This window comes from Radiomyces spectabilis (assembly GCF_025331425.1).
Source record: "Radiomyces spectabilis strain NRRL 2753 chromosome Unknown BYT42scaffold_2, whole genome shotgun sequence".
NCBI lineage: Eukaryota > Fungi > Mucoromycota > Mucoromycetes > Mucorales > Radiomycetaceae > Radiomyces > Radiomyces spectabilis.
This window is the reverse complement of record NW_026251927.1, coordinates 1,957,256-1,980,171: the sequence shown is the minus strand read 5'-3', so window position 1 is coordinate 1,980,171 and position 22,916 is coordinate 1,957,256. Positions and strand designations below refer to the sequence as shown.

General features: G+C 42.9%; 10 protein-coding genes across 10 annotated transcripts; 5 read left to right on the top strand and 5 right to left on the bottom strand.

The window, feature by feature from the left end:
* Positions 1–20: 20 nt before the first annotated feature.
* BYT42DRAFT_489254 (uncharacterized protein) lies at positions 21–1,185 on the top strand (the record flags this gene model as incomplete). Its single annotated transcript, XM_051563924.1, has 3 exons — positions 21–63; positions 148–572; positions 691–1,185. 3 exons carry the CDS (start codon positions 21–23, stop codon positions 1,183–1,185), a joined length of 963 nt encoding a protein of 320 aa, XP_051427447.1.
* BYT42DRAFT_197773 (uncharacterized protein) lies at positions 1,107–2,174 on the bottom strand. The gene is made up of 4 exons (XM_051562497.1): positions 1,956–2,174; positions 1,848–1,891; positions 1,681–1,773; positions 1,107–1,615 (listed from the first exon to the last, which is right to left on the bottom strand). Exons 1-4 carry the CDS (start codon positions 2,077–2,079, stop codon positions 1,334–1,336), a joined length of 543 nt encoding a protein of 180 aa, XP_051427446.1. The 5' UTR covers positions 2,080–2,174; the 3' UTR covers positions 1,107–1,333.
* A 28-nt stretch (positions 2,175–2,202) lies between these two features.
* Positions 2,203–3,966, top strand: BYT42DRAFT_557108 (glycosyl transferase family 21-domain-containing protein). The gene is made up of 4 exons (XM_051566856.1): positions 2,203–2,319; positions 2,408–2,518; positions 2,579–2,832; positions 2,905–3,966. Exons 1-4 carry the CDS (start codon positions 2,312–2,314, stop codon positions 3,840–3,842), a joined length of 1,311 nt encoding a protein of 436 aa, XP_051427445.1. The 5' UTR covers positions 2,203–2,311; the 3' UTR covers positions 3,843–3,966.
* Positions 3,967–4,834, bottom strand: BYT42DRAFT_557107 (C2 domain-containing protein). Its single transcript, XM_051566855.1, has one exon. It carries the CDS (start codon positions 4,590–4,592, stop codon positions 4,191–4,193), a length of 402 nt encoding a protein of 133 aa, XP_051427444.1. The 5' UTR covers positions 4,593–4,834; the 3' UTR covers positions 3,967–4,190.
* A 197-nt stretch (positions 4,835–5,031) lies between these two features.
* On the bottom strand, positions 5,032–5,981 carry BYT42DRAFT_557106 (uncharacterized protein). Its single transcript, XM_051566854.1, has 2 exons — positions 5,904–5,981; positions 5,032–5,822 (listed from the first exon to the last, which is right to left on the bottom strand). The coding sequence occupies exons 1-2, from the start codon at positions 5,958–5,960 to the stop codon at positions 5,466–5,468; spliced, it is 414 nt and encodes a 137-aa protein (XP_051427443.1). The 5' UTR covers positions 5,961–5,981; the 3' UTR covers positions 5,032–5,465.
* A 7,260-nt stretch (positions 5,982–13,241) lies between these two features.
* Positions 13,242–14,887, top strand: BYT42DRAFT_557082 (uncharacterized protein). The gene is made up of 6 exons (XM_051566853.1): positions 13,242–13,581; positions 13,649–13,690; positions 13,772–13,824; positions 13,897–13,984; positions 14,055–14,144; positions 14,206–14,887. Exons 1-6 carry the CDS (start codon positions 13,446–13,448, stop codon positions 14,571–14,573), a joined length of 777 nt encoding a protein of 258 aa, XP_051427442.1. The 5' UTR covers positions 13,242–13,445; the 3' UTR covers positions 14,574–14,887.
* Positions 14,888–16,117: 1,230 nt separating this feature from the next.
* Positions 16,118–16,765, bottom strand: BYT42DRAFT_557080 (uncharacterized protein). Its single transcript, XM_051566852.1, has one exon. The coding sequence runs from the start codon at positions 16,688–16,690 to the stop codon at positions 16,430–16,432; it is 261 nt and encodes an 86-aa protein (XP_051427441.1). The 5' UTR covers positions 16,691–16,765; the 3' UTR covers positions 16,118–16,429.
* A 773-nt stretch (positions 16,766–17,538) lies between these two features.
* On the bottom strand, positions 17,539–19,683 carry BYT42DRAFT_557070 (uncharacterized protein). The gene is made up of 6 exons (XM_051566851.1): positions 19,274–19,683; positions 19,111–19,205; positions 18,591–19,008; positions 18,410–18,535; positions 18,235–18,321; positions 17,539–18,167 (listed from the first exon to the last, which is right to left on the bottom strand). The coding sequence occupies exons 1-6, from the start codon at positions 19,361–19,363 to the stop codon at positions 17,913–17,915; spliced, it is 1,071 nt and encodes a 356-aa protein (XP_051427440.1). The 5' UTR covers positions 19,364–19,683; the 3' UTR covers positions 17,539–17,912.
* Positions 19,684–19,816: 133 nt separating this feature from the next.
* On the top strand, positions 19,817–20,937 carry BYT42DRAFT_509539 (uncharacterized protein). The gene has a single exon (XM_051565133.1). It carries the CDS (start codon positions 19,841–19,843, stop codon positions 20,657–20,659), a length of 819 nt encoding a protein of 272 aa, XP_051427439.1. The 5' UTR covers positions 19,817–19,840; the 3' UTR covers positions 20,660–20,937.
* Positions 20,938–21,951: 1,014 nt separating this feature from the next.
* BYT42DRAFT_489261 (HotDog domain-containing protein) lies at positions 21,952–22,785 on the top strand (the record flags this gene model as incomplete). The annotated part of the gene is made up of 3 exons (XM_051563925.1): positions 21,952–22,164; positions 22,290–22,457; positions 22,573–22,785. 3 exons carry the CDS (start codon positions 21,952–21,954, stop codon positions 22,783–22,785), a joined length of 594 nt encoding a protein of 197 aa, XP_051427438.1.
* Between the last annotated feature and the right edge of the window lie 131 nt (positions 22,786–22,916).

Sequence of the window (22,916 nt, the reverse complement as noted above, 5' to 3'; positions counted from 1 at the left end):
AAATATGGAGCGATTTCATCATGATCTTACTTATCTTATACTATGTCTACAAATGGATAACAGGTAAAAACTCGCTCTGCATACGGTTCCGCCTGAACGGAAAAAAAATCCCGACTTGACCTGCTCATCGGTTGATCATCATTTTAGTACCATGGTCCTATTACGAAAGCGCGCGTACACGACGAAGATTACATCAGAATACGATGGCGTCAAAGAATGATCACCGACGACAGTTATTATCGTACGAACTAAAACGGCATGAACTGATTGGCCTTATATGGGTCATCTTGTCCCCCGTGATTGCAGGCTACACATTGCAGTACAGTCGTTATTTTCTCAACAACTATGACAAGTACATGAGCGTGTTCAATATTACTGTATTCGTTGTGGCCGCGTCGCTCAAACCCGTGTCCCACATCATGACTTTGCTCCGAGAACGTACCCTGTTTCTTCAAAGTGAAGTGGAAGTCCAGGACACCGTCGTTGAAACCCTTCAGAAACGGATAGACGTGTTGGAAGACGAGTTGGACAATTTGCGTCAAGCGTTTGCCACGAAAAAAGATTTGGGACAGGTAGGAAACACACAAAGAAAAAAAAAAAAAAAGGGCGAATGCATTTTTTATAGTTTAGCACCATTTTATTATGACGGGGACTAATTTATTTTCTATGAACCAAAAAAAAAAAAAAAAGGCCACGCAGAGTTTGAATCCCACGATCCAGCAATTGTCAAAAGCGATGCGACGGATGGAAAAAAAGGAAGCCAACCTTCGATCATGGTCCGAAACGCAATTTGCTGCGATGGAACAAAAAGTGCACGAATACGACCAGTACATTTGTTACCGAATTGAGCAAGATCAACGTCGATCGACCCAACACACATTGATCACGTTGGTATTTTTGCCACTCAATCTCACACTTTGGTTCTTGCGGCGTATGTCTTATCTTCTGCCTATTCCACGCGCGTTACTCGGATTATCGATCGCGAAACCGGGGCATTCGCTTCGATCACCGGTCGTATCGAAACATCTCTTGCATTCGGAAGAACCGACCGCTGCCACGACAATGCACCATCTTCAAGATCCAGATGATTTGGCTGAACTCAATTATTCAGGCGGCGAAGAATCCGCCGGATTTTCTCCCGCCTTTGGTCATCACCACCGACCATTCACACCCAAGAGACCCTAGATCTCTCTGATGGTTCCCTTTTTTTTTCTTGCGTGCATGCAAGTTTGTGTATGTGTGCATGTATTTTTGGTTAACAAAGGATATAGTTTGCAATACCTTCTGGGTGCTCTTCTTTTTTTTTCGTCATTTGTGCAATTGAGACCGTGTGTCAATCCCTTGCATCACCTATCAAACTGGATTCTTGAGAGATGTCGCTGTCTGATGCCGACACTATTTCATTGTCTGTGTCGATGTCAGTGTCGCTTATATTTTCTTCGTCCGTTGTAGTATGTTGATCCAACTCGTAGTCTCTTGTTTGCAGCTCATGGGCATAATCTGCCAATTCCTTTTCGCGTTCGGTTGCAGGTGGTTTGGAGGTCTGCGTTTGTGAAGTGGTCGGTTTAGAGGGTTTAGCTATTTGTGGCAAAAGAATCTCAAAGTCGAGCTCGTCCTATTTCAACAAAAAAAAAAGCTTGTAAGTGACGCGATCTCATGGTTCAACTCATGGATGATTACCGGCAAAAGATAGAGAACATCCTTATTAAAAGCTTCGACTTCCACTTGATGTGGCAATAATTTCCCTCTGAGTACCACCGGATTCGGTGACAGCTACTTTCATATGTCAGTCCTGATCATCCGCTTTTTTTGGTTTTTGTTTTTTCGGAGGAGTGGGCAGCACTTACACGCACTATGAAGCATCGTCCATCGTCCAAATAGGTGATTTGGGCTGGCATAGTTGCACAGTCCACCGTGAGTGGGGTGAAGAGTTTCGATTGGTTTTATTGGCTTACCGTGCTTTCGACTGACTTGACGATGGTGAATATTGAATGGCGGTCGTTCACGGCCCAAAATGACGGGCTGATTGACCGGCAAAGGACACTGGACATGAGTGGCAAAGCTGCGTATAGACGCCATGAACAAAATGGAAGCTGGTCAGCTGGTTTTGGATGGCCGGAAGAGGGGTAAAAAAAAGAGCCGAAAGAGGGCGGATGCAGGATCAGATTATTGCGGTTGATGAAAAATTGGGACAAAACAAAGAAAAAAAAAATGAGTGTGAGCAGGCCATCAGGGGGTTTTGCTGACGCGAGCCAAAAAGAAGGTCCAACTATCCTGAATTTTTATTTTTTCGAACCCGGAATCCACTGAAATGCCCATGTGAGCCATCTATATTCACACACTCAACCTCACATCCCGCAATCCCACTGTTGCTGGCTTGCCCACTTATACATACACATGTTGCTAGTGACGATACCGACAATAACCATCTTAACACATGGGTACTCGTGCTTGCATGCATCCTTGTAGCATGGCACACCTTCATGGTGCTTCTCAGCCTGCTAGGCCAATACGTTGGGTAAAATTGTAGTCACACACGTAACGGTCTTGATCTTCAATGCTAACAAGTCTGCGGTAGACAAACACGATATAAGCAAAAACTCACACCTCAAACCCCGCAAATGGCGTTGGAACATGTCCCAGGCGTTTCCATCCTACGTCCCCTCAAAGGCATCGATCTTGAACTGGAGGAAAACCTGCGTTCTTCGTTTGAACAACGATATCCCAAATTTGAAATCATCTTTTCCATCGCTTCTCCCAACGATCCTGCCATTCCCATCGTGGAACGACTCATGAAAGAATACAAAGAAGTTGACAGCCGTTTGATTATTGGTAACCTTGGAAACTACGAACTGGTCTTGTTGCACTTTTATTTCTCAACCATCAATAATTATTTTTCGTTAGGTGACAAATGTGTGGGTATCAATCCTAAAATCAACAACATGATCGAGTCGTATCACTCCGCCAAGCATGATATCATCTGGATCCTGGATTCCAATGTGCGCGTCGATCGCGATACCATGGGTCGCTCTGTGGACTTGTTGTTGGAACCGGGTATCGGTCTTGTGCACCATTTACCTATCGCGGTGGATCCGGCCAGTTATGCGGCCGAGGTCGAACAGGTGTTTCTCGATACCAATCATGCTAAAATGTACCTTGCTATTAATTGGGTTGGCGTGGCTTCGTGCGTCATGGGAAAATCCAACTTGTACCGTCGATCTGATTTGGATAAAGTCGGCGGTCTTGAAGCTTTTGGTAAATACATGGCCGAGGACAATCTGGTCGGCGAAGCCTTGTGGCACCAAGGTCTGAGACATCGGATGAGCAGCGACACCGCATGTCAAGTGCTCGGCCCGATTTCTCCAAAAGGATACTGTGCGCGACGCGCTCGTTGGGTGCGACTTAGAAAATACATCGTGACCGCCGCCACTCTCACGGAACCTTTCACGGAATCCATTGTTTGTGGTCTTCTCGGGGCACTTGGTTACCGCTTGCTTTTCGGCATTTCGGCCGTGCAGTTTTTCCTCGTTCACTGGTCGCTGTGGTTTGTCAATGATCTTTGGCTTTTCCGTACATTAAACGGCGCCGCCCCGGATCACCGCCTTCGTCAACCTATTCCGGCCCCTTTTGCGTATGGAAAATTCCTTCGTGCTTGGCTCTCGAGAGAAGTCCTCGCTCTCCCTCTTTACATGTATGCCATGTTTGGCACCCAAATTGCCTGGCGCGACCAACAATACCGATGTTTGTCCGATGGTACTGCCGTTGCCATATCATCCGATGATACGTTTCATACCACTGCTCTTTTAACAAACAGCATAAATGATGATGACAAGACGTTTTAATATCCTGATGACAACAAAAAAAAACGCTTTAATATCCTTTCCCCTACTCTAATCTGCTCTTTGCTTTTCCCTCTAACCGAGAACATAGCTTTTAATATGTTACATACGCACCCATCATCAATCCAAAATTTTAATATTAATCTTTTTTTTTTTTGTTTCATACAACCAAACAAATGGTTTTTCGTTCAAATTTATTTAGTAACACTACAATAGCGAACGGAAGGTGCTAAAGTACAGAGGTTCTTCCTAGTGCATTTACATTTCAAAAGCCAAGAATAGTTGTTGCTTTTTGTCAATATCAAGTATTTACGAGAGGGGGAAGGGGGATAAAAAGAGGAATCAAGATGTTTAGTTGGCTTGGAAGCTAACGTAAACGTGAATTTCACCATGGCTGGTGAGACCCAACTTGGCGGGCAACTTGACCCAGGTATCAATATCTTGACCCTTGAAAGCATCGGTGACATCGAGCTTGCCATCACCGATCTTATCAGTACCAACGGTATCCTTGTCGACGACCTTCATGCACAACTTGTGGAGGGAAGAGCCTTCTTCAACGTTGAAGGTGAAGGTCTGGTTCCAGACGGGGTTATCAGTGTTCTTTTGTTCTTCGGTGCGCTGCTTGTACTTTTCATCGAGCCACAACTCGACATAGGGATCGTTCTTGCCAGCCAAGTCTTCGTCCTTCAAGTTGCGGGCTTCAATAACCTTGACAGTGAGGACACCACGGGGAGCAGAGTGAGAAGAGAACATGTTGGATAGATTTAAAATTTCTTTGTTATAGTGTTGAATTGAAAGAAAGACGCCAGCCAATTCACGCTCTTTTTATAAGCAAATTTTCCCTTGGCTTAAAGTGCTTCAGAAAAAGACGCGTCATGCAATGAAAACGCTCATCCTGACATCATGCTGAACGCTGGCCACCATAAATAGATAGGTTACACCCTTTGCCCCTAAAAGGAAGCATCCGCGCGTTTGACAACCTATCGAAATTTCGGACATTCCATGGTCTTCTTTCCAATCGGAGCTTGCCAAGGCAACCCAAGGAGATCCGTTTTTATTTGGTAAAAATTCGGTGCATTGCGCTTTTCAATCTCAATCTCGGTGCCTTTTTTTTTCGGTCCATTTACAAGGATTAGCTTCCACGCTAAAAAGCATAGACTGTTGACGATCATGAGCGATATGGTTGCTAAAGATAATTGCTCGTCACAAAAAATAAACAACTATCTGGGTTCTCGTACTTCACCCTTTGATCCTTTGGTAATGACAGCTGCACATCTTTTCGGGTGATGTCATTATGTTACATTAAACAAAATATGCAATACACAGTAATCCCACAGATTACTGCCACTTGGTTATTCGCAATAACATACAGATATTGTTTTCAAGTTTTTTTATTAGATGGTTGTGTTAGGGTTTGAACAAACATGTTGGGTATTTTTGGTATAAAACATCAAAACAGATACACAATGTCTTGTGTCATGTCTCAAGGTGTTGTATTGTTGAAATTACAAAAGAGGATTAACGAAATATTTACAAAATCAAAGATGTGACTTGAGGAGTTTTTTGGGGGGGACGGTTTGAATAATAAATAAATGATCGGTTGAATGAATTTTTCCTTGCGTATCGTTATGAAGAGACGGCGACGTTGGCGTGATGCATGGATTTCTGGGTTTTATCGCACAAGTAATACGAAGGAGTGATCTGGTCAAAGGGATAGGAAAACATCATCTGCGAACAGGACGACGATGAAGACGAAAACGAGGAACAGGCCGAGAAAATAGGTGACGAGGATGCGGATGAGGTCATGGCGAGGTGGTGAGGGTGATTGGGATTGGACACAACGTATGAAGGCTCTTCCGTGGGCTGGGCGGACTTTATATTCACATGAGGAAATCCACCCAAGTCTGAGAAATCGTAGCCCAACATTGGGTGATGCAATAGAGCGTCTTGCTTGAGACATTCATGTGAGCAATACAATGAATCCTAAATGCAATTTTTTTTTCGTCAGTCTCCACTCCTATTCGGCAGTAGACTAATAACAAGACATAACGCAGTAATACTTACCGAATATGGACTGATAGCACTATCACAAAATGTACACCAGTTGGTATCACACATCATGGTCAACAAAAACAATCACCGATCAAAAGGCCAAAAAAGAAAAAAAAATCACAAGAAGAAACAACCATCGTCGGTTGATATTTATATGTTGCTAATCCAGCTGAACGTCGGCGAGGGAAAAAAAAAAAATAGATCTCGGTGTATGCCGTTTCGGGCAAAGCTGTATGTCATTCTTGACCGAGGCCACTTTGAATGATTGGCCAATCAGGAAGCGGAGTCGTTTCATTAGTGGTTATCCCTGCGTCATTGAGTTCGGGTCGCAACGTTTTCTCCACACAAAGAATCGAAATGACGACATGAATTCCGCCGTCATGATTCCTTTTTTTTTAGAGGCTACTACCTACGCTCCGATACAAAACCCGGAAAATGACAACTGGAGAGGCTGTCAGTAACAAAAAAGTTCAACCGTCGTGCTCAGGAAACATGCAAGAAGATATCGCACCATCAATTTAATTGTTCCGAATCATGCTTGGAATAACCACGAATTTAGGTGCCCCTGATGGATCAACTCTCTTCTCGTTGAAAGAGAACAATTAAAAGCAAATACATTGACATCCTATTGAGACTTTAAGCCAATCGTATCCAAAGACACTGTACTGGCCTTGCAATATATAAATGATGGAAAGTTAACCATCATCAACGGTAGAATATCATCTAAACCTCATCACTGCTTTCAGTTATCTCAATGGCCGCTGTTAAACTTGCATTACCCGTCAACCATCTGGATACCGAAGAACAAGAAGCTGTTTTTGTGGTCTTCCCCCCTGAAGTCCCTCACTCTGGAAAAATGTTTGTCAACTGCTCCATCATGTAAAAAACGAGAAAAATGCAAAACCTCATCGAATCATGCCGACGATTGCTGGTTGTACCGAAGGAACAGATCTTCCACTGTCTCGGCTCTATTTGGTTTCATCCACGTTGTATCGGATAGTCGTTTCGAGTAGAATGTTCTCTAGTCACTTTATCTAATAGATTTACTTTACGACTTTTTTTTTTGTTATTCCATCTTTTTGAATAAACTTGTGACCCTATTCCTCCTTCATCATTGATGTCGTCGATGTAGTCTGAAATACAATATCCCAATATGGACATTGATAGAATATCGTAGAAAACACTCCTCTTTTGTTGGAAATTCCGAGGAAAAACAAAAAAAAACAACGACTATCTTTTGTATTTACTTTCTGTGAATGCCATGACAACGCTATAGCTACAGTATCCCTTGGATAGAGTGTAACAGCATATCCATCACCTAGGTTATTTTTATTATTCTCGGTGGACAAGTTTTTTGATGCTTAATTTAGGGCCGGGTTATCGAAGCTTCTAGGCATCTCGGGTTTTTACCATGATGCGACTAACGCCCACCCCCCAGCTCCGCCTGTCAAGGTCGATGGGGGTAATTGAAATGCTGCAAGAATGACTCAAAAAGAAAGGAAAAGATGCACCTTGGAAATCTTCCGCGGAATGATGATCTTCCACCGTCAGTGGGGCATCCCAAAAAAACCTGTCAATCAATACAAATAAACAAGGTTTCAGTTTTTCCCCTCCACACTGATTTCGGCTCGACAGCTCCGAAGTGACAGCACCTATTAGCCCATAGCCAATCATTTCCATCCGCTTGGGCACTTGTGTATTTTTGTCATCTTGTTGTTCAAACAGGAATTTAGGGTTGGTTTTTTTTTCATGATGCGCGGCTATACTTGGCAACCGGTTATTCCTTACCGGGAAAAGTGAGTGCCTAGAACCACAGGCATACAAACACTGACCAGCGTTATTTTTTTCATTCTTTATGCCATCAAGATCTCTGTTCACAAGAATATTTATCCGTTACACTTGTGATCCTGCCGAAATAAGATCCTTGGCCATCACCCGTCCATGTTTCGTCTACGGGAAGGAAGGACTTTAGCTTCATGTCACGATCTATTTCGGGATAACCCAAACTTGCCATGCGGCGATCTCTAACTTGAGATAGTTCCTGTGAAAGCGTAAAATTAAATCCAACCAGCCTCGCTCTAGCAAATCACATGAAATGGATAGCGCTCAAGGGCCTAACGGATACAGATGATAGACAATCTGTCTCTGAAGATAGGCGACACTAGCCGTGTTCCAATAGCGTTGCACAATCTTGCTTGTTATTTGTTGACACATTGTTTGCTGTGTCTAGACCGAGAAACGATCATATCACGCAGTAGAGGCTCTTTTACCTCTGAAGCATGATTATCAGTAATCAAGTGGTAGCCTTTTGGCCATTTTCTTGGCCGTGGTTAGTGTACAAAAGATTTACATCATTTTGCTTCTGTGGCATTGGTACCGTAAGATCCACCTGGATCAAAACGTTGGGTGCCAGCCAGCCCGTTGGGAATTGTAATTCCGCCACCGCTGGTTTTTGGGACAGACGGACGCATTTTTCCCGTGGTCTCATACAGCATTCAAGATCAGTGCCGGTCGAATATCAATCTCGGGCTTCACAATTTCTTGAGGCTATCTCAAAAAACTTGATATAAATGTATAGTACAAATTTTTGGTGGTAAATGTCTGGTTTGATATATGAAGAATGTAGAGTTTGTGCTTGCTGAATCCGTCTTTACACTACAGTAGTGTTGTAATTGCCCGGCTGGCAAGAGTGCACAACACTTGGCAAAGCTAGGATCACGACTATAATTGTCAATAGGTTTACACTCGCTTTTATATCGAATTCATTGATTGCTTTATTTTGTCTACAAAAATTGTGAATATTATTGGGCTACACGCTTTATTTTTTTTTTTTTTTTCTCTTGAGTAATAAAACAGCATACTGCTCTCTGACATTGAGCCCTTTTTTTACAATATCACGTGAATGCTGATCGTCCTGGCACAGTATCTCCTTTGTACTGTCTTACAGCATACGTAGCCATAAGTGGTATCATTGAGCCTTGTTTTTCCAAGAATGTTTTTTTTTCTTCATTCAATGAACACGGAACGTCTCGATTTGACGCAGGCGATGATGTTACGTGGGATGACTACGCAGTTCACAGGTGCGTAATCAACTTCGAATTGACAATCAGATGGGCTATGAATGCCGTCTTGAAAAGCAACAGCACATGAGCTCCATCGACGCCCTAAACTGGGCTCGCCACTCTTTTTACTGGCCAACTGCTGCGCACTTTTTGCCGCTGCGCCACTTTGAAAGCAAGCACTGCCCACACAGTGAAATGCACCATTGACACAGCAGACCATAAACACAATAAGGAGAGGCCTGCTAAACAAGTCTTTTCATTTGTCATACTACTTTACTACTTATTTATTCTACTCTATTTCCCTCTGATTTATCATGAGAACTAAATACAGGTGGACAGTTCTAAAGCGACTAAGCAGACCACCCAGGAGCCGCAGCCAAAACCTGGTGCGGATAAGGTGTGAAGAGACGAGGTTTTTACCCTCTCTTGTCTCTTTTTTTTCATTTACTTGAGAAGATTACTTTTTGATTCCTGCCGAAGCAGGCCAAAAAGAAAAACCATGCGTGCCAGGAACGCCCACATGGGAAAAGAAAAAGAACTCCCCCGGGGTGAGCCCACCTTGCCGTACATTACTCCCGCAAGGGTCAACACCCGACCAGCTGATGAACGGATAAACATACCGGTGCGGGAAGACCAAAAGGTCTACGAGTATGCTAGCCCCAGTTGCGAATCAGCCCCGCCGCCGTACAACATGCCGTTTCATGAATTTGCAAAATCGTCGCCTTTATATACCCCCCCCCCCTTCATTTTGGTCTTCGACAAAAGTCACACTTTCGTCCAATAAGAAACGTTAGATGATGATTCAGCAAGGCTTGACTGCGGCACTCTACGCCTGCAATCCGGAAGCAGCAAAAAAAGGCCATTGCGCTTCCTTTCGCATAAAGTCAGCGAGTAGGGGCCTGTAACGGTCCATAATAATATATTGAAGAGCATAAGATAACGTGGCTGGTCAGAATAAAGGCTTCCTCTAGCATCAATAGTGCAGCAGGATTATCGTGCATAAAAACTGGAGTGTTGTATTCAAGTAACCGTTGGATTGCTGATGCAGGAATTTTGCACAGATTCCGTGTTTTAAGCGCCGTTGTCTGCGAAAGCATCACACTGAAACTATGGGTTGCTATGGTCTATCGACTAGGATACAAGTCAGGTTTGGATCTGCATATTCCTACCAGAGCAAGCCGATGTCTTTTTACTTGCATACGTGTTGATACTGTCTGCGGAAGCTTCTCATTAAGATTTTGATCGGCTTGGATGACCGACTTCTAGATTTATCGGTGACAAAGCTGGAAAAAAAATTATGCTTTGATCATGATGGATCTAGCTTCTTACAGTCGTTAATCGTTTTGAGCATCGTGATTGAACTGTATATTTGCTTTAATGTACCGTTCTCAGTATCCTTGGCGTTTTCTTTATACTCCCTGATCGATGATCCATCACCGTTCTTTCGGTATCTGCGTGTGCTTGTAAATAAATTTCACACCATCTGGACTTTAAGAGACCAATTTAGTCTGCGAAGCGTCGAATGTAGGAACCACATGACGTACAAAATGTTCCCTCAGAGTTTGTTGTTTTTCTTCTTGCTCGTCCACTTTCCGAGAAATGGATAAGTATCAATTTCACAGCCTGGAGTAATATTTTTCTTAATCTCACATCCTCAGGGCATTTTTATTGCCATAATCACTGTATAAAATTGTCCAGGGGCTTGTTCAGTGCGTCCATCATGCAGCATGTAAGTGGTGTAGTGGAATTTTCAAGTTGTGAAAGCTATTTCCGGTTTCTAGCTCTTCCTTCAGAAGCTGCATTTTGGTTGACCGAAAGCTGTTGATTGATTGTGCAATCATTTGGACCATGTCTGACAGTTCGTCAACGGCTCTTGCTTTAACTGTCTGGTCCGCCTGTCGAACGCGTGCTTTTGTGAAGGTTAAAATTGTAGCCTTTCATTGAGCAATAGTTAATTTCTTGGGTTGCAACGCAATGGACAGGGGAAAGCTGAATTTGGTTCATCAATGTTCGATTTTTGGGTTGGCGCAAAACGTTTTGAACCAATGGGAAAACTACATAGAAAATGCGATATTATATTGCTACAGTATATTGATGCTGAAGCTCCTTGGTGCCGGACAGATCTCATTTCAATAAAAAGAATGATCGTAACCTTTCTGATACAGTGTCACACGCGGGAATTCTCTGTCTCCAATTGATTCCTAATTTTTTGCGGGACAACCAGCAAATTCATCCATGCTGTGAGCAGGCCCGTCATTTTTGGTCATATTATGTAGTTCCTCTCACACGTCACTGGCATTTCGGCAGATCTAACTTCTTGGTACTGTCACTTGAACTGCATTTATTTTTCTTCAAATCCATCTAGGTTTGTGTCAACTTCGTTCACTGTGATAATTATTCCCGCATCTGGGCTAATGATGCCAGGCCATCGTTCTTTTGCCAAAAACAGAAGCTTCCAACAGAACTTGGCGACGTAATAATCTATTTACCATTGCGCAGTAATCATCATTGTTTTGAGCATCCGAAAGAAATGCGCCGACTATCATTTGGAAATAAAGTTTGCTCAGTCAATGCTGTTTTGCTTTACTAAAAAGGCACTGCGCTTGTTCTCATTTTGTTTTCTCCTATGGTTTTGAATGGACAATACTCGGTCCATAAAACTTTGGCATTTGCCCGGCGGCTGCATAAAGCGTTCATTTTCAACTAGTCGCTGAACAATGTCAACGTATAAACTGAGTTACATTGTCGTGAAAAAAAAACATTAACGATGATACGGTAATTTTGGCTAGAAGAGCAATCTACACATGGTAATAGCGACGATACCGGAATAAAAAAAAATGCGCACCGTTGGTTTTCGCGTCGCACGCTATTTATTGGTCGTGACATCTGCGATAAAATAAACACATGATTGTTTACACCACAACAGATCACCCTTATCCTACACGCTGTAACGTAATACAAAAATAAGAATCGTTGTATGATCGTCGCTGTTGTTGTTTTTGTACGAGTAAGTTGATTATCCATTCGGACTGCATATCAAGCCCACTTGTTTTAAAGATTGCTGGCGATTGGTCACATCGTCGGGTGATAAGATCTCTCGCATCGCAGACACGAACAAGGAGCATGAACATTTTTATTTGTTACCAAGACGAGGGGTTGCTGACTACCCGCTCTAGATCTTCTAATCTTTAAAAACCGTCAGGCCGCAGTTGCTTGTGCGTTTCCATGATGTAGACTTAAGGTTTGCGTACAGATACCGGATATCTCATTAGTTCCTTTTTGTCTTGTCGGAAAATTTCCTAAACGGATGACTAAAGCCTATCTCCCACCATCTGAAAACTCAGACCCTTCGCCGAAAGGCAAAATAAGATACAGATTCATCGTTAAAAAACAAATACCCGTAGATAAATGAGGTGAAAGCCATTCATGGTCAAGCGAGCCATAGTTGATGAAATAATGGCATATGCGGTTGATAAGGGTTTACCATATTAACGCTTTATCATGATTCGGTCTTACAATTCCGGTAACCAAGTGAGTGTAGCGTGATAACTATGAACAATTGAGGCTCCAGGAGATAACGCGATTGACGGTGCAACACGCCGCTTGGGTGTTTCTCGTCTTCGTTTGCAGATTATAGCAACCAAGGATACATGAGATGGTTGTTTCACTCATGACTGAATTGGCGCAAGTGGATACGGTGCGTGTGGCGGTGGCGGTTTCATTTCGGCTCTGACGCGTCGACGAGCACGGTAAATGAAGGCAGGGCGGAGACTGAATAGGGCGTTTTTGGACCCCAGGGGAAACCCATTATCGGAGTGGGTTTGTGCGACTTGCACTTCTTTTTATTTTTAAAAATGTGACACGGCTGTGTATGAAACCGCCCATGCGTCTTTGATTTATTTTTATCGAAATGTGACCCAGCCTGATCAGAAATAGTCAAGTTGACTAAAGCGGACATAGAGCCCGGAAACTGCGCCTTGGTTTTTTTTTTTTTTGCATGCCCTTGCCAAAACAGTCAACAAAACGTTGAAGTGTCTGTGCAGAAAAACCGAAACAAGAGGGATTCCTCACCATGGCAATGGCGGAGGAGTGTCATGTTATTACGTGAAGTTGTTTTAGATTCATATTTAGTGGGAGAGATCCATTCTCGATGGCAACTTTTTTTTTCAAGGCCCAAGCTTTTGCATTGTTCCAAAACACCTGAATAAGCACTCTCGTTTCGCTTGAAATGTTTAACTTCCACGAGCCGTTTTCCTCTTTTGCCGGACATGCCTCGCGCGCGTCTGACTTTTTTTTTTTTTTTTTCCCTTGCCTACAATTAAAAAGCGTTCTTCACGGCATTCAATCTTATTTTTTGTTTTTTTACTTTTTTTTTCTTTTTCTCGTTTTCTATCGTTTTTGGTCGGCCTTGTTGTTTGATCAATTCTTTAATCGTTCCTTCTTCTCTCACATACTATAGCTGTGCTTCGTCTAATCGCTTTCCTTTCTCATCATGTTGACTAAAACCCTTTTCGCCGTCTCTTCCGCCCTTTTCGCTGTGTTCGCCACGGTCGACGCTGCCGTTGCTCCCACCTATCCTTCTCCAGGCACCACTTGGGTCGCGGGAAAGGAATACGAAATCCTCTGGAGTAAATTAACCATCGCTGTTTTAATGCAATGGCCAATCCATGGCTAATTCATCCTATTTATTTACAGACGATGATGGCAAGTCTCCTGCCTGGAAAAAGTTCAAGATTGGTACCTATCGCTCTGCATCATCGTGAATTAGGCTGAGTTGCAAACGCTGTCTGACGCGCATTTTCTTCTGAAACCTTGTAGATTTCATGACTGGCGATAACTTGAATCAGAAAGTCTTGACGAACGTTGCAACTGTAAGCGGAGCACAGAATACATTGCTAAAAGAGAAACAACTATTTACTCTTCACGATCGCAATGATTTTTAGGATCTCGATCCTGCTGCCAAATCCTTCAAGTGGAAGGCACCCGAAGTCGAACCCTACTCGGCAATTTACTTCTTCATGTTCACTGGCGGTAGGATAATCAGATTCTCAGTTAATTGCGCTGCAGTCCGCTGATGTTGGATTTTGCTCCTGTTCATTAGATTCGGGAGAAGCTTCGTGGACCACCCGTTTTGCTATTACCGGTGCAGATGGTCAGCAAGTCGAACCTCCCAATAAGACTCAGCCCGATGGTACGCCGAAAAACGCAATTGCATCATTCGAATGTTCCAGCTAACATGATATGTTCTATAGGTGAAGATATTCCTTGGGGTGTTGGCAGCTTGAAATCCGGCAATACCAACGCCACTAATTCTGATCCCGCATCGTCACCTGCCCCCGCTTCTTCCTCTGTTCCATCCACCGCTGCTCCCCTCACCGCTGCTACCGCTGCTTCTTCTTCTGCCGCCAGTTCCTCTGCTCCCGTTTCATCGGCCGCCGAAAAGACTCCTGACGTTTCATCCAACCAACCTGTGAATCAGGCCAAGCAAGACGATACTAGCGCCAAATCTTCCCCTTCCAACTCGGCCACCACTGATGCCGCTCACGATTCCGCCGCCGGCTATGTCAAGCCTGCTCTTGGCTTGGTCGCCGCCGCCGCTCTTACTAGTTTAATTATTTAAAAAAACAAACCCCATTATATTTCCTACTTTATAATTGAGTATCCGAAAAAATTATATATTTGTATACAACGTGTATTCTACTTATTGACTGCTTTACTAAATAGCAATATACGATGTTTTTAAGGTACAGAACTTGGCCAAGACAGAAAATTTCGAGGAGTCGTCCTTGGCGACGAGGAGTTGGTCGTCTTTTTTTTTTTCCACATGGAGTCAATTTTTCTGGAGAAGGGAGTCAAAAGCAGGGTCAAAAAAACTATCGGTGTATGCATCACCGAAGACGTACAAACATTAATGTTGTGTAACGTAAATAAAACCCTTCGTCACACCAACACCCGAATTTGACAACTGCAACTGACCTGATCGTTCAATCGGTTGACTGGCAGTTCAGAACCTTTTTTCTGAGTGGCAATCTTTTATGGCAAGCAAAGACAAATTAACCACCTGCTGAAATAACTTGGATGTTTTCCGCTTGATACATGGGAGTTTATGAAACCAAACGAATCTCCTTAAGTATACCGAAAAAGAAGAGTTCAACGGGTTTTACTGTGAAGATCAAGAACGATCTCCGTTTCCTTTTACGATTTCATTTTCCATTTACAGATTTTTGAAGGAACCAGACAAGCAGGAATGGCAATTACTTCTCAGTGTTCCATTCCCATCTTCTCAAATCAGTGAAAACATTTAAAAAAAACGAATGATAATGAATACGAAAAAAAAAATGCCACTGGAACCAAAGATACTTCCTGTCGTGGTGGTACGGTTCAAAATGGCCATCTCGAGGCAATTTGACTGCGAGTCAATTGCAAGTGCGGAAAAAGGTCAGCACTAGCCCATTTTATGATCAGGCATGGTGAACAATTTATTTTTTGCAACGTAGCCAAATGCGCAGTCTTACTGTATTTGCTCTTTTATCGATTGTCAATGGAATGAATCCCGATGCGATCATGGAAATCAATTCTACTGCGTGGGAAGTTGTGGTCACAAGGAGACGGCCCCATTCCCCATACAGGAAGGATTTTTCTTCTTGATCCTATTTTGGCAAGAATCTGATATAATGAACCGCTACACTGTATCCAGTAGCAAGTGCAGTGAATGCACCGTCATCTTTTTTCATTTTAATCTCGAATAAAAAATAATTACAGTTTTTCGAACTAACAGTATCAGATTCCTAGGCATACTCCACATTGCGGACAAGCTTACAATGATATCGATTATTATGACAGAGAATGATGAGGATGGCAAAGACACTTAATATGTATAAGAAATGCTGTGAATGCATCAAGGCAACGTTTTTAGTTAGACCAAGTGTTATAGATGGTATCATCTCAATGGATGATTCACGAGTTTCCAAGTGCTGGTGGTGCCAAAAGAGAAAATACATTTCAAAGAATCCCAACGTAAGACCATTTGATAAGACGAACGTCATCAACAAGCATTTTTTCTAACCAGTCAAATATACAGTTCCTAACGACTACTGTTTATTCCTTAACATTCGTTCTTCTCTGTGATAAAACTGCTAGTGTATATATCATACACTAGATGGTGATGTTGATTTATCGTGGTGGCTTGGAGAATTAATATCACAATTCCGGTAATTCATAGAAGGCAGTCCAAGGTATCAAATAATAATAATAATAATGGTTTGTTTTGCGTATTATGAGTATATTTAATTGTAAAGGATAAGGATATGCTAATTTGAGGGATAATCATAAGTAGTAAAAAGATGAATTAGTATAATGGATATGGAATGCAAGCGACGAATTTTGTGGGAAAAAAAGGCGTAGGGGGCAGACGGTCGGTAGATAGAGAAAAAAGACATGGATCAGTGGCGACAAGGTAGGGCTTCTTTTTTTTAATTAAGCACCAGTATTAGTAGGATCGGGACAAGCGCAATGACCCAGTCGACCGCCCATGGGATCATAGTAAGAACCAACAATATCGGGAGTCTTGGCGCTACGCATGGGATCGCGAAGGAATCGTTGGAGCTTTGAAGAGATGGAAAGCATATCCTTCTCACTTCCGTGGAGAGATGGAGTAGGAGAGGTCGCGGTTGAAGAAGGAGTGGACTCGTCTTCTTTGGTGTGGTGGAAACTGCTGACAATTTTGGAGAAATGCATTGTATTGAAGAGCAAAAGAAGCTTGATATGACTTTGTCTTGTTTGATCGATGATCTGAGCCAAAAGGATTCGCGTTCCAGAGTATATATACTCGTGGGCTGTCAAAACGGTTATCCGGCCACTCCGCCCCAGATTAATTCTAGAGTAATTTCGAGCATTGCGATTGGTCATTCCTATCCATATGCAATCATCACGCCGGCTTGTCCTTTATCCTCACACTCCGATTTCCGTTATTCTGTTTTTACATCAACTTCATCTTTTTTTTTTTCTACAGCCCACTAGTTCACTGCAAAATAGATCATAGCGCTGTGTCAAGTGCAATGATTTTTAACGACCATCCAGTAGGATAGTTTTTGCACCACTACCATCATTGTTCCACGTATAAACAACTACAGTTGCAATAGAATGAGGGAAAAGAGGAGAATCGGCCAGTACTCAAGATGCATTCTCGGATCAATCATCAGGCGAAGAAAAAAGCTACTTGTCGTACTATGTGAATCCACAAGAAGTATGTATTTCCCAATCGGGAGGCAAGTGGAACGAATTATGCTCTTCCGAGGAATCGCCACGGCCGCGATCCAGGCTTACGGTACTCGGACCTTGAATTGTTGGGATAAGCGTTTATGCGCAGCCACTGGCAGTGATTACCAAAAACTGATCATGACTGATCTCCCCTATACGCCCCCATACGCCTAAGCCAGATGCCGGAACCCGAAATCCATTACATCTCCTAATCCATGCAAAATACAACTCACAACTTACTTTTTATATTGCTCCCCTGTACATAGCTAAGACATTTGAACGGACCAAGTCAATAGTGGTCACTATTCGCCACAATGCGGCGCATTTTTTTTTTGAGCAACGCAGTGCTTTTCAATATTTTATTGATTGAAAAAGAAAAAAAATCGACATGGCAGACAAAAATGGATCGGTTGCATCAATTTTTGAGGTGCTTATTCCATAAAAGGAAACTGAAAAATTCTTGAGTCATCGATGATCCAGTTGTTGTCATGGATAATATTTTGGGAAGGGGGTCGATAGATTATAGAAGAGATATAGCTTTCGGATCATCGAGTCAATAACTACGTTACAGAGCTTATCGAAATAGGCTGGAGAGGTTGGGGGGAGGAAGGAGAGATCAGTAAGGATAAAAAGAAAAAATGAGAGATGGGAGGGTAACAGTGACATGTGGCCTTATTGAAAAACCCCATCTCTTGCAAGCTCATGGTGGCGCCGGTTGTGCGGTTTCTTGTATTTGCTGGCAGGTTGTTTGTGACTCTTGGCAGGCTGATGTGGACGTTGAGGCCTTTGTCTCTGACGGAGCATGAATGGCTTGGACGCGGCATACATCGTTATCGACAAATAAAGATTTCCATTTCCTCATGAGCTGCTGACATCGTTCGCGGATAGAATAACCATGGTCGTTTTCGTAAATGTAAGTACACGCCGCTTTGACCACTCTAGCAATCTTTGTGTCCTATATATACACTCATTATGAAAAGCGTTTCACACACGCTATCCTTGTTCTGTCCGTTCCCACTTACACGCAATAGATTATAGGTCATGGGAGCTTGTTCAATGTCTTTGACAATGTCTGAAATTTCCGGATAATCTTGTTCAGCAATATCGCCCTGCCATTTGTAAATCAGATCAATGGGGTCACGCTACGTAAATGATTCTCGTTCGGTCAATCTTTGCCTTTTTCTCTCTATTTTTTACCTGTTTCTTGCCGTACACTAACTTTTGCAACCGATGCCTGATGTGATATACCTTTTTGAAATCACTTTGATCCTCTGGTCCAGTCTTTAACGTTGTGTTGGGTTCTTCTTGTGTTTTTGGATTGGGCTATTCTCAAGTTATTAGCATGCATGTGTACTCTAGAAAGCAATCTACAGCTTACGCGTTGCTTCTTCAGTCGCGTAAGCGTTTCCTCTATTGTAATGGGGCTCACTGGTTTCTCGCCAGAGGGAATCACCGTGGAGGCTTCACATTCTTGTCCATCCTTTTCCATGATATTGAAATCACGTTTTTGCCGTTTCAATCGACTAGATCGACCGTGCGAAACGATGACGCGTATGGACGAAGGGGTGCTTTTTTCACTCGTATGTTTCTGTGATCGACGGGTATTTGTTGTCTCTTCACCGTGGTCTTCACTGTGGAAGCTATTTCGTTGACTTGGAAGCGAATCTGCCACAGAAGAATCCAGGGCTTGGCGAACCGCGTCCTTTAAATTTTTCGCTCTGAATTTGTTGGCATGAAAATCGCGTTTGACAAGTTCAGGATGAAATGGCCGGATGGCTTCCGAACCAAAAAACCCGCTGTTGTAGGCGGAAAAAAAAATAATGGTCCGTCGTTAAGCCACATTCTCCAGCTTGGATGTCTGTCTCTTCCTTCCTTTCTAGCTTTTCACTTTTACTTACTAGTCCTGGGTTCCGAAAAATTGGACTGTGATAAGCGGTTTGGATTTGGCTTTTTGTTTCAATACTCTGGGTGGGACCTGAGTATCCTTTTCAACCTGTGTTCGAAATACGAATATCAGCGATACTGCAAACCAATCTATATCGCATCCGCAGTCGTGGTTACCCGCGCTGGCCACCATGGATAGCCTTTGAGTTTGGCGAATACCAGTGCTCCTGGTTCGTAGTTGGTTATCGGCTGTCCGTCGGCGGTCATCTCGTATTTCACAAGTAGTTACAGACAAGATTAGGAAAAGACAGCTGAGATGCACAATGGTTGAGCTCCCAAATGAAGCGTTGCTGGGAGGAAAAAATAAAAGGAAAACAGCTGATCTGTCAAAAGTGTTCAAACGAGCAGATAAAAACAGTGCAACAGCAACACGGTGTCAGTGCAAAAAGGTTCATAAACTTTACAAGAAAAATGACACCTTTGTTTCTTTTTACCCTTTTTTTTTGCTTATAATATTAAGATGGGAAAGCGCGTGTGAGTCCAAACAAAAAAGATGATTGCAGAGTGTAGGAAAAAAAAAAGAGTCGACTGCAGCATACAACGGAAGCGATGCAGCCAATCAGATAAAAGATAATTGCCAAACCATGACAGTCGGACATGCCTACCAAATTCTTGTGCGAGTGCCGAAATGCGTCGGTCTAGTGCCCCACGTCCTTGTTACTTTTTTGGTATTTTTTTTTTTTCATGCTTTGGGCGCTGGTACTTGGGTTACTGTCGCATCTGGGAAATGCGGCACCACTTCCACAGCCTGTCGAGTCAAAGCGTAAACTGGTGCTACCGTCTTTATTACGCGATCCGTTGGAGAGCCTGATTGGCGAAAAGTGTTATGTGTCTCTGGTTGAAAACCTCACCTTTACCGATCTGGCCTGCTTAAAGTATGCTTTATCCAAGGGCTTAGGATTGGGCATCGTCATTGGCGGATCTATTGTGAAGATTCCACAGATTATCACCATTGTGTCCAAACGGTCCGTCCAAGGACTATCGTTGGCTTCCAACCAGCTGGAAAGTACGGCGTACCTCATCATTCTCGCTTACAATCTGCGTCATCAGAATCCGTTTAGTACCTATGGCGAGGTCGTTTTCATGTCGGTCCAGAATGTGCTGGTCACTTTGTTAATTCTTTACTATCATCAGCAACTGGTAACCATGGTATTGACGTTCATTGGCGCCGTAGGAGTGCTGTATGGTTGCCAGTATCTTATCACCCCATGGATGATGGCCGGGCTCTACGTTAGCACGATTCCTCTTCTGCTCGCGAGCAAAATTCCACAGATCCACGCCAACTATGTGAACCAGTCTACTGGTCAACTATCGGTTTTTGCTGTCTTGACTTATTTTCTGGGCACAACGGCCCGTGTATTTACGACGATGACCGAACTGGATGACCCATTGATGCTCGGAAGTAACGTTTTAGCGAGTCTATTGAACGGCATTCTCGTCGTGCAAGTATACCTTTACTGGGGCAACAGCAGTGACCACGAAAGACCTGCCAAGGCTGATTGAAAAATTGCGTTTTTATGCAAAAGTCTTTGGTGTGGCCGAATCCTTGAAATACCCAACGAAAAATCGTAACTCGACGAACACACATTTGGTTGCTGCATTGATGTTGGCACTTTTTTTAAACTTTTTGAAGAAAAAAGTCACTTCAAGTGACATGCCCAAGCTCGCGAGTAGAGTTTCTGGAATAGTAAAGTCTTGAACTACAGAGTTATATAATAGTCGATTCATATAAAGGCAGCAATGCATCATAGAGGTATCTTGATTTAAAGGAGAAAACAACACTAAGCTGTAAATGTGCCGAATATGATCTTACGAACGCAAATTCGCCCGATATCTTGCGATCGATTTGGTATATCGGGATCATTGTTGATGATCAAAGCCCGTATGGATGGTTCCACACGGTATTGATGGGGCATGAATTTCTTACTGAAAGGCAAAACCTCATAGTCCTGTAGATGTCATGGTGTTCTAATGTTCATCTTGCGTAACGAATGATATTCGTAATTTAGGATCGGTGGCAACGACTATCATCATCCAATAGCGATAAGGTCACATAGGTGGCAGTCTTATGCATTACCATAGAATTACCCAGTTTGCAGCTGCTGCATGACTATAAACTGTTAATAATTTATGGTTCCTGATGGTCGACATTTACTGAATCAGGATCTTGAGACATGGAGTTTTTTTGACCATCAATGGTCAGCGAATTAAATAAATGGTCATAGGATCACAATAAGTACGAGATACTCAATTACAGCATAACATGTCAGAGCCCATTATCCACATGAAACCATGTCAACAATAAAGAGTTTTCTGTCAACTGATGTGCCACAGATATAAAATGTTAAAACCATTTTCCCGCCAAGACTTTTTTGAATTCTGTTCATATATCAAATGAACTAAACGCTATATTTGGTTGAATTATAGCCAACATTGGTTAACCATCTATGACTTTCGTTACCTTTTCATCACTCACTGTTCTTGAATTTCTTTTTTTCCAAAAATAACTACGTCTTTTCCCCTACGGATGTCTCGGCCGATCGAGGTACAGAGCTGAGTTTGGAGTGGAGCAAAGACATTTTCGCTGACAAAGAGCAATAGGTCAGCCAATGATGGATGCCTGGCTATCAAAGAAACCAATGGTGTGGCTGAACCAACTACGGTGAGCGGCGAGTATTAAACAAACGCTTCGTCCCTTTGGCACAGCGTCTCGTTCTTCCCGGCTTTATCCCAAATCGCATCTTGTTTGTTGCGCACTTACGGCTCTTGTTACCAGCGGCATCACATTCAGCGTCATGATTCACCAACAACAGCAAACGCAACAAGCATCACTGCTCGATCACTCGTCGACCTTTTTAAATACGGTCCAAGACGAGATTCTTCGTGCCAAAGAAGAACTCGATAATATGGATATTGTCAAGGCCGCACGCGCCAATCCCAACTTGTTTGAAATTGAGGCATATTCCCACTTGAAAGGAAGTGCAAAGTTGAATTCATTGACAGCCACAGTAAGTTTGAAAATGATCAAAATGACGCAAACAAAATGAAAAATTGTACTGATTTCTTTTTTTGGTCTTTCCTTTTTGCCTCCTTTTTTTGTTTTCTTTCCTGCTTGATCTTTCTGTTTTGGTAGACATTACGCGGTCAAGGCAAGATCATTGTTCCACCAGTGATATTCTACAATGAGGATCAGACGGAAGTAACTATTGTGGGACATCTTGGAAAGGAATTATGTGGTCATGACGGCATTATTCACGGAGGTCTGTTGGCCACTTTACTGGATGAAGTGTTAGCATGTGTGGTATGTTATATTTTTTCATATAATGGAAGGAAAAGAAAAGATCGTGTCACTGTCATTTTCGGGAAATTGACGAATTGTTTCTTTTTCTTTTTTTGGAAATTGGGTGATTGGTTAGGCAATGCCATCATTACCCAACCGGATGGGTTTCACAGCCAACTTAAACATCAACTACCGAAGACCCGTGCTCTCCGATCAATGGATCGTCATGCGTGGACGATTGGACAAGGTGGAAGGACGCAAGGCTTATGTGGAGGCCTGGTTAGAGAGTGTCGACGGCACTACACGATTCACAGATGCCACATCATTATATATCTCACCCAAGCAATAGAGAGAAGAAGAGGGTTTGAACGCAAATCAATTACAGTTTCAGTTTCACCACGGAGATCGGTCGATCATCCAATTAGATCGCTCCGTTGACGAAATTTTTTTTAAATCATAACGTGGGTTATTGACCTAGTG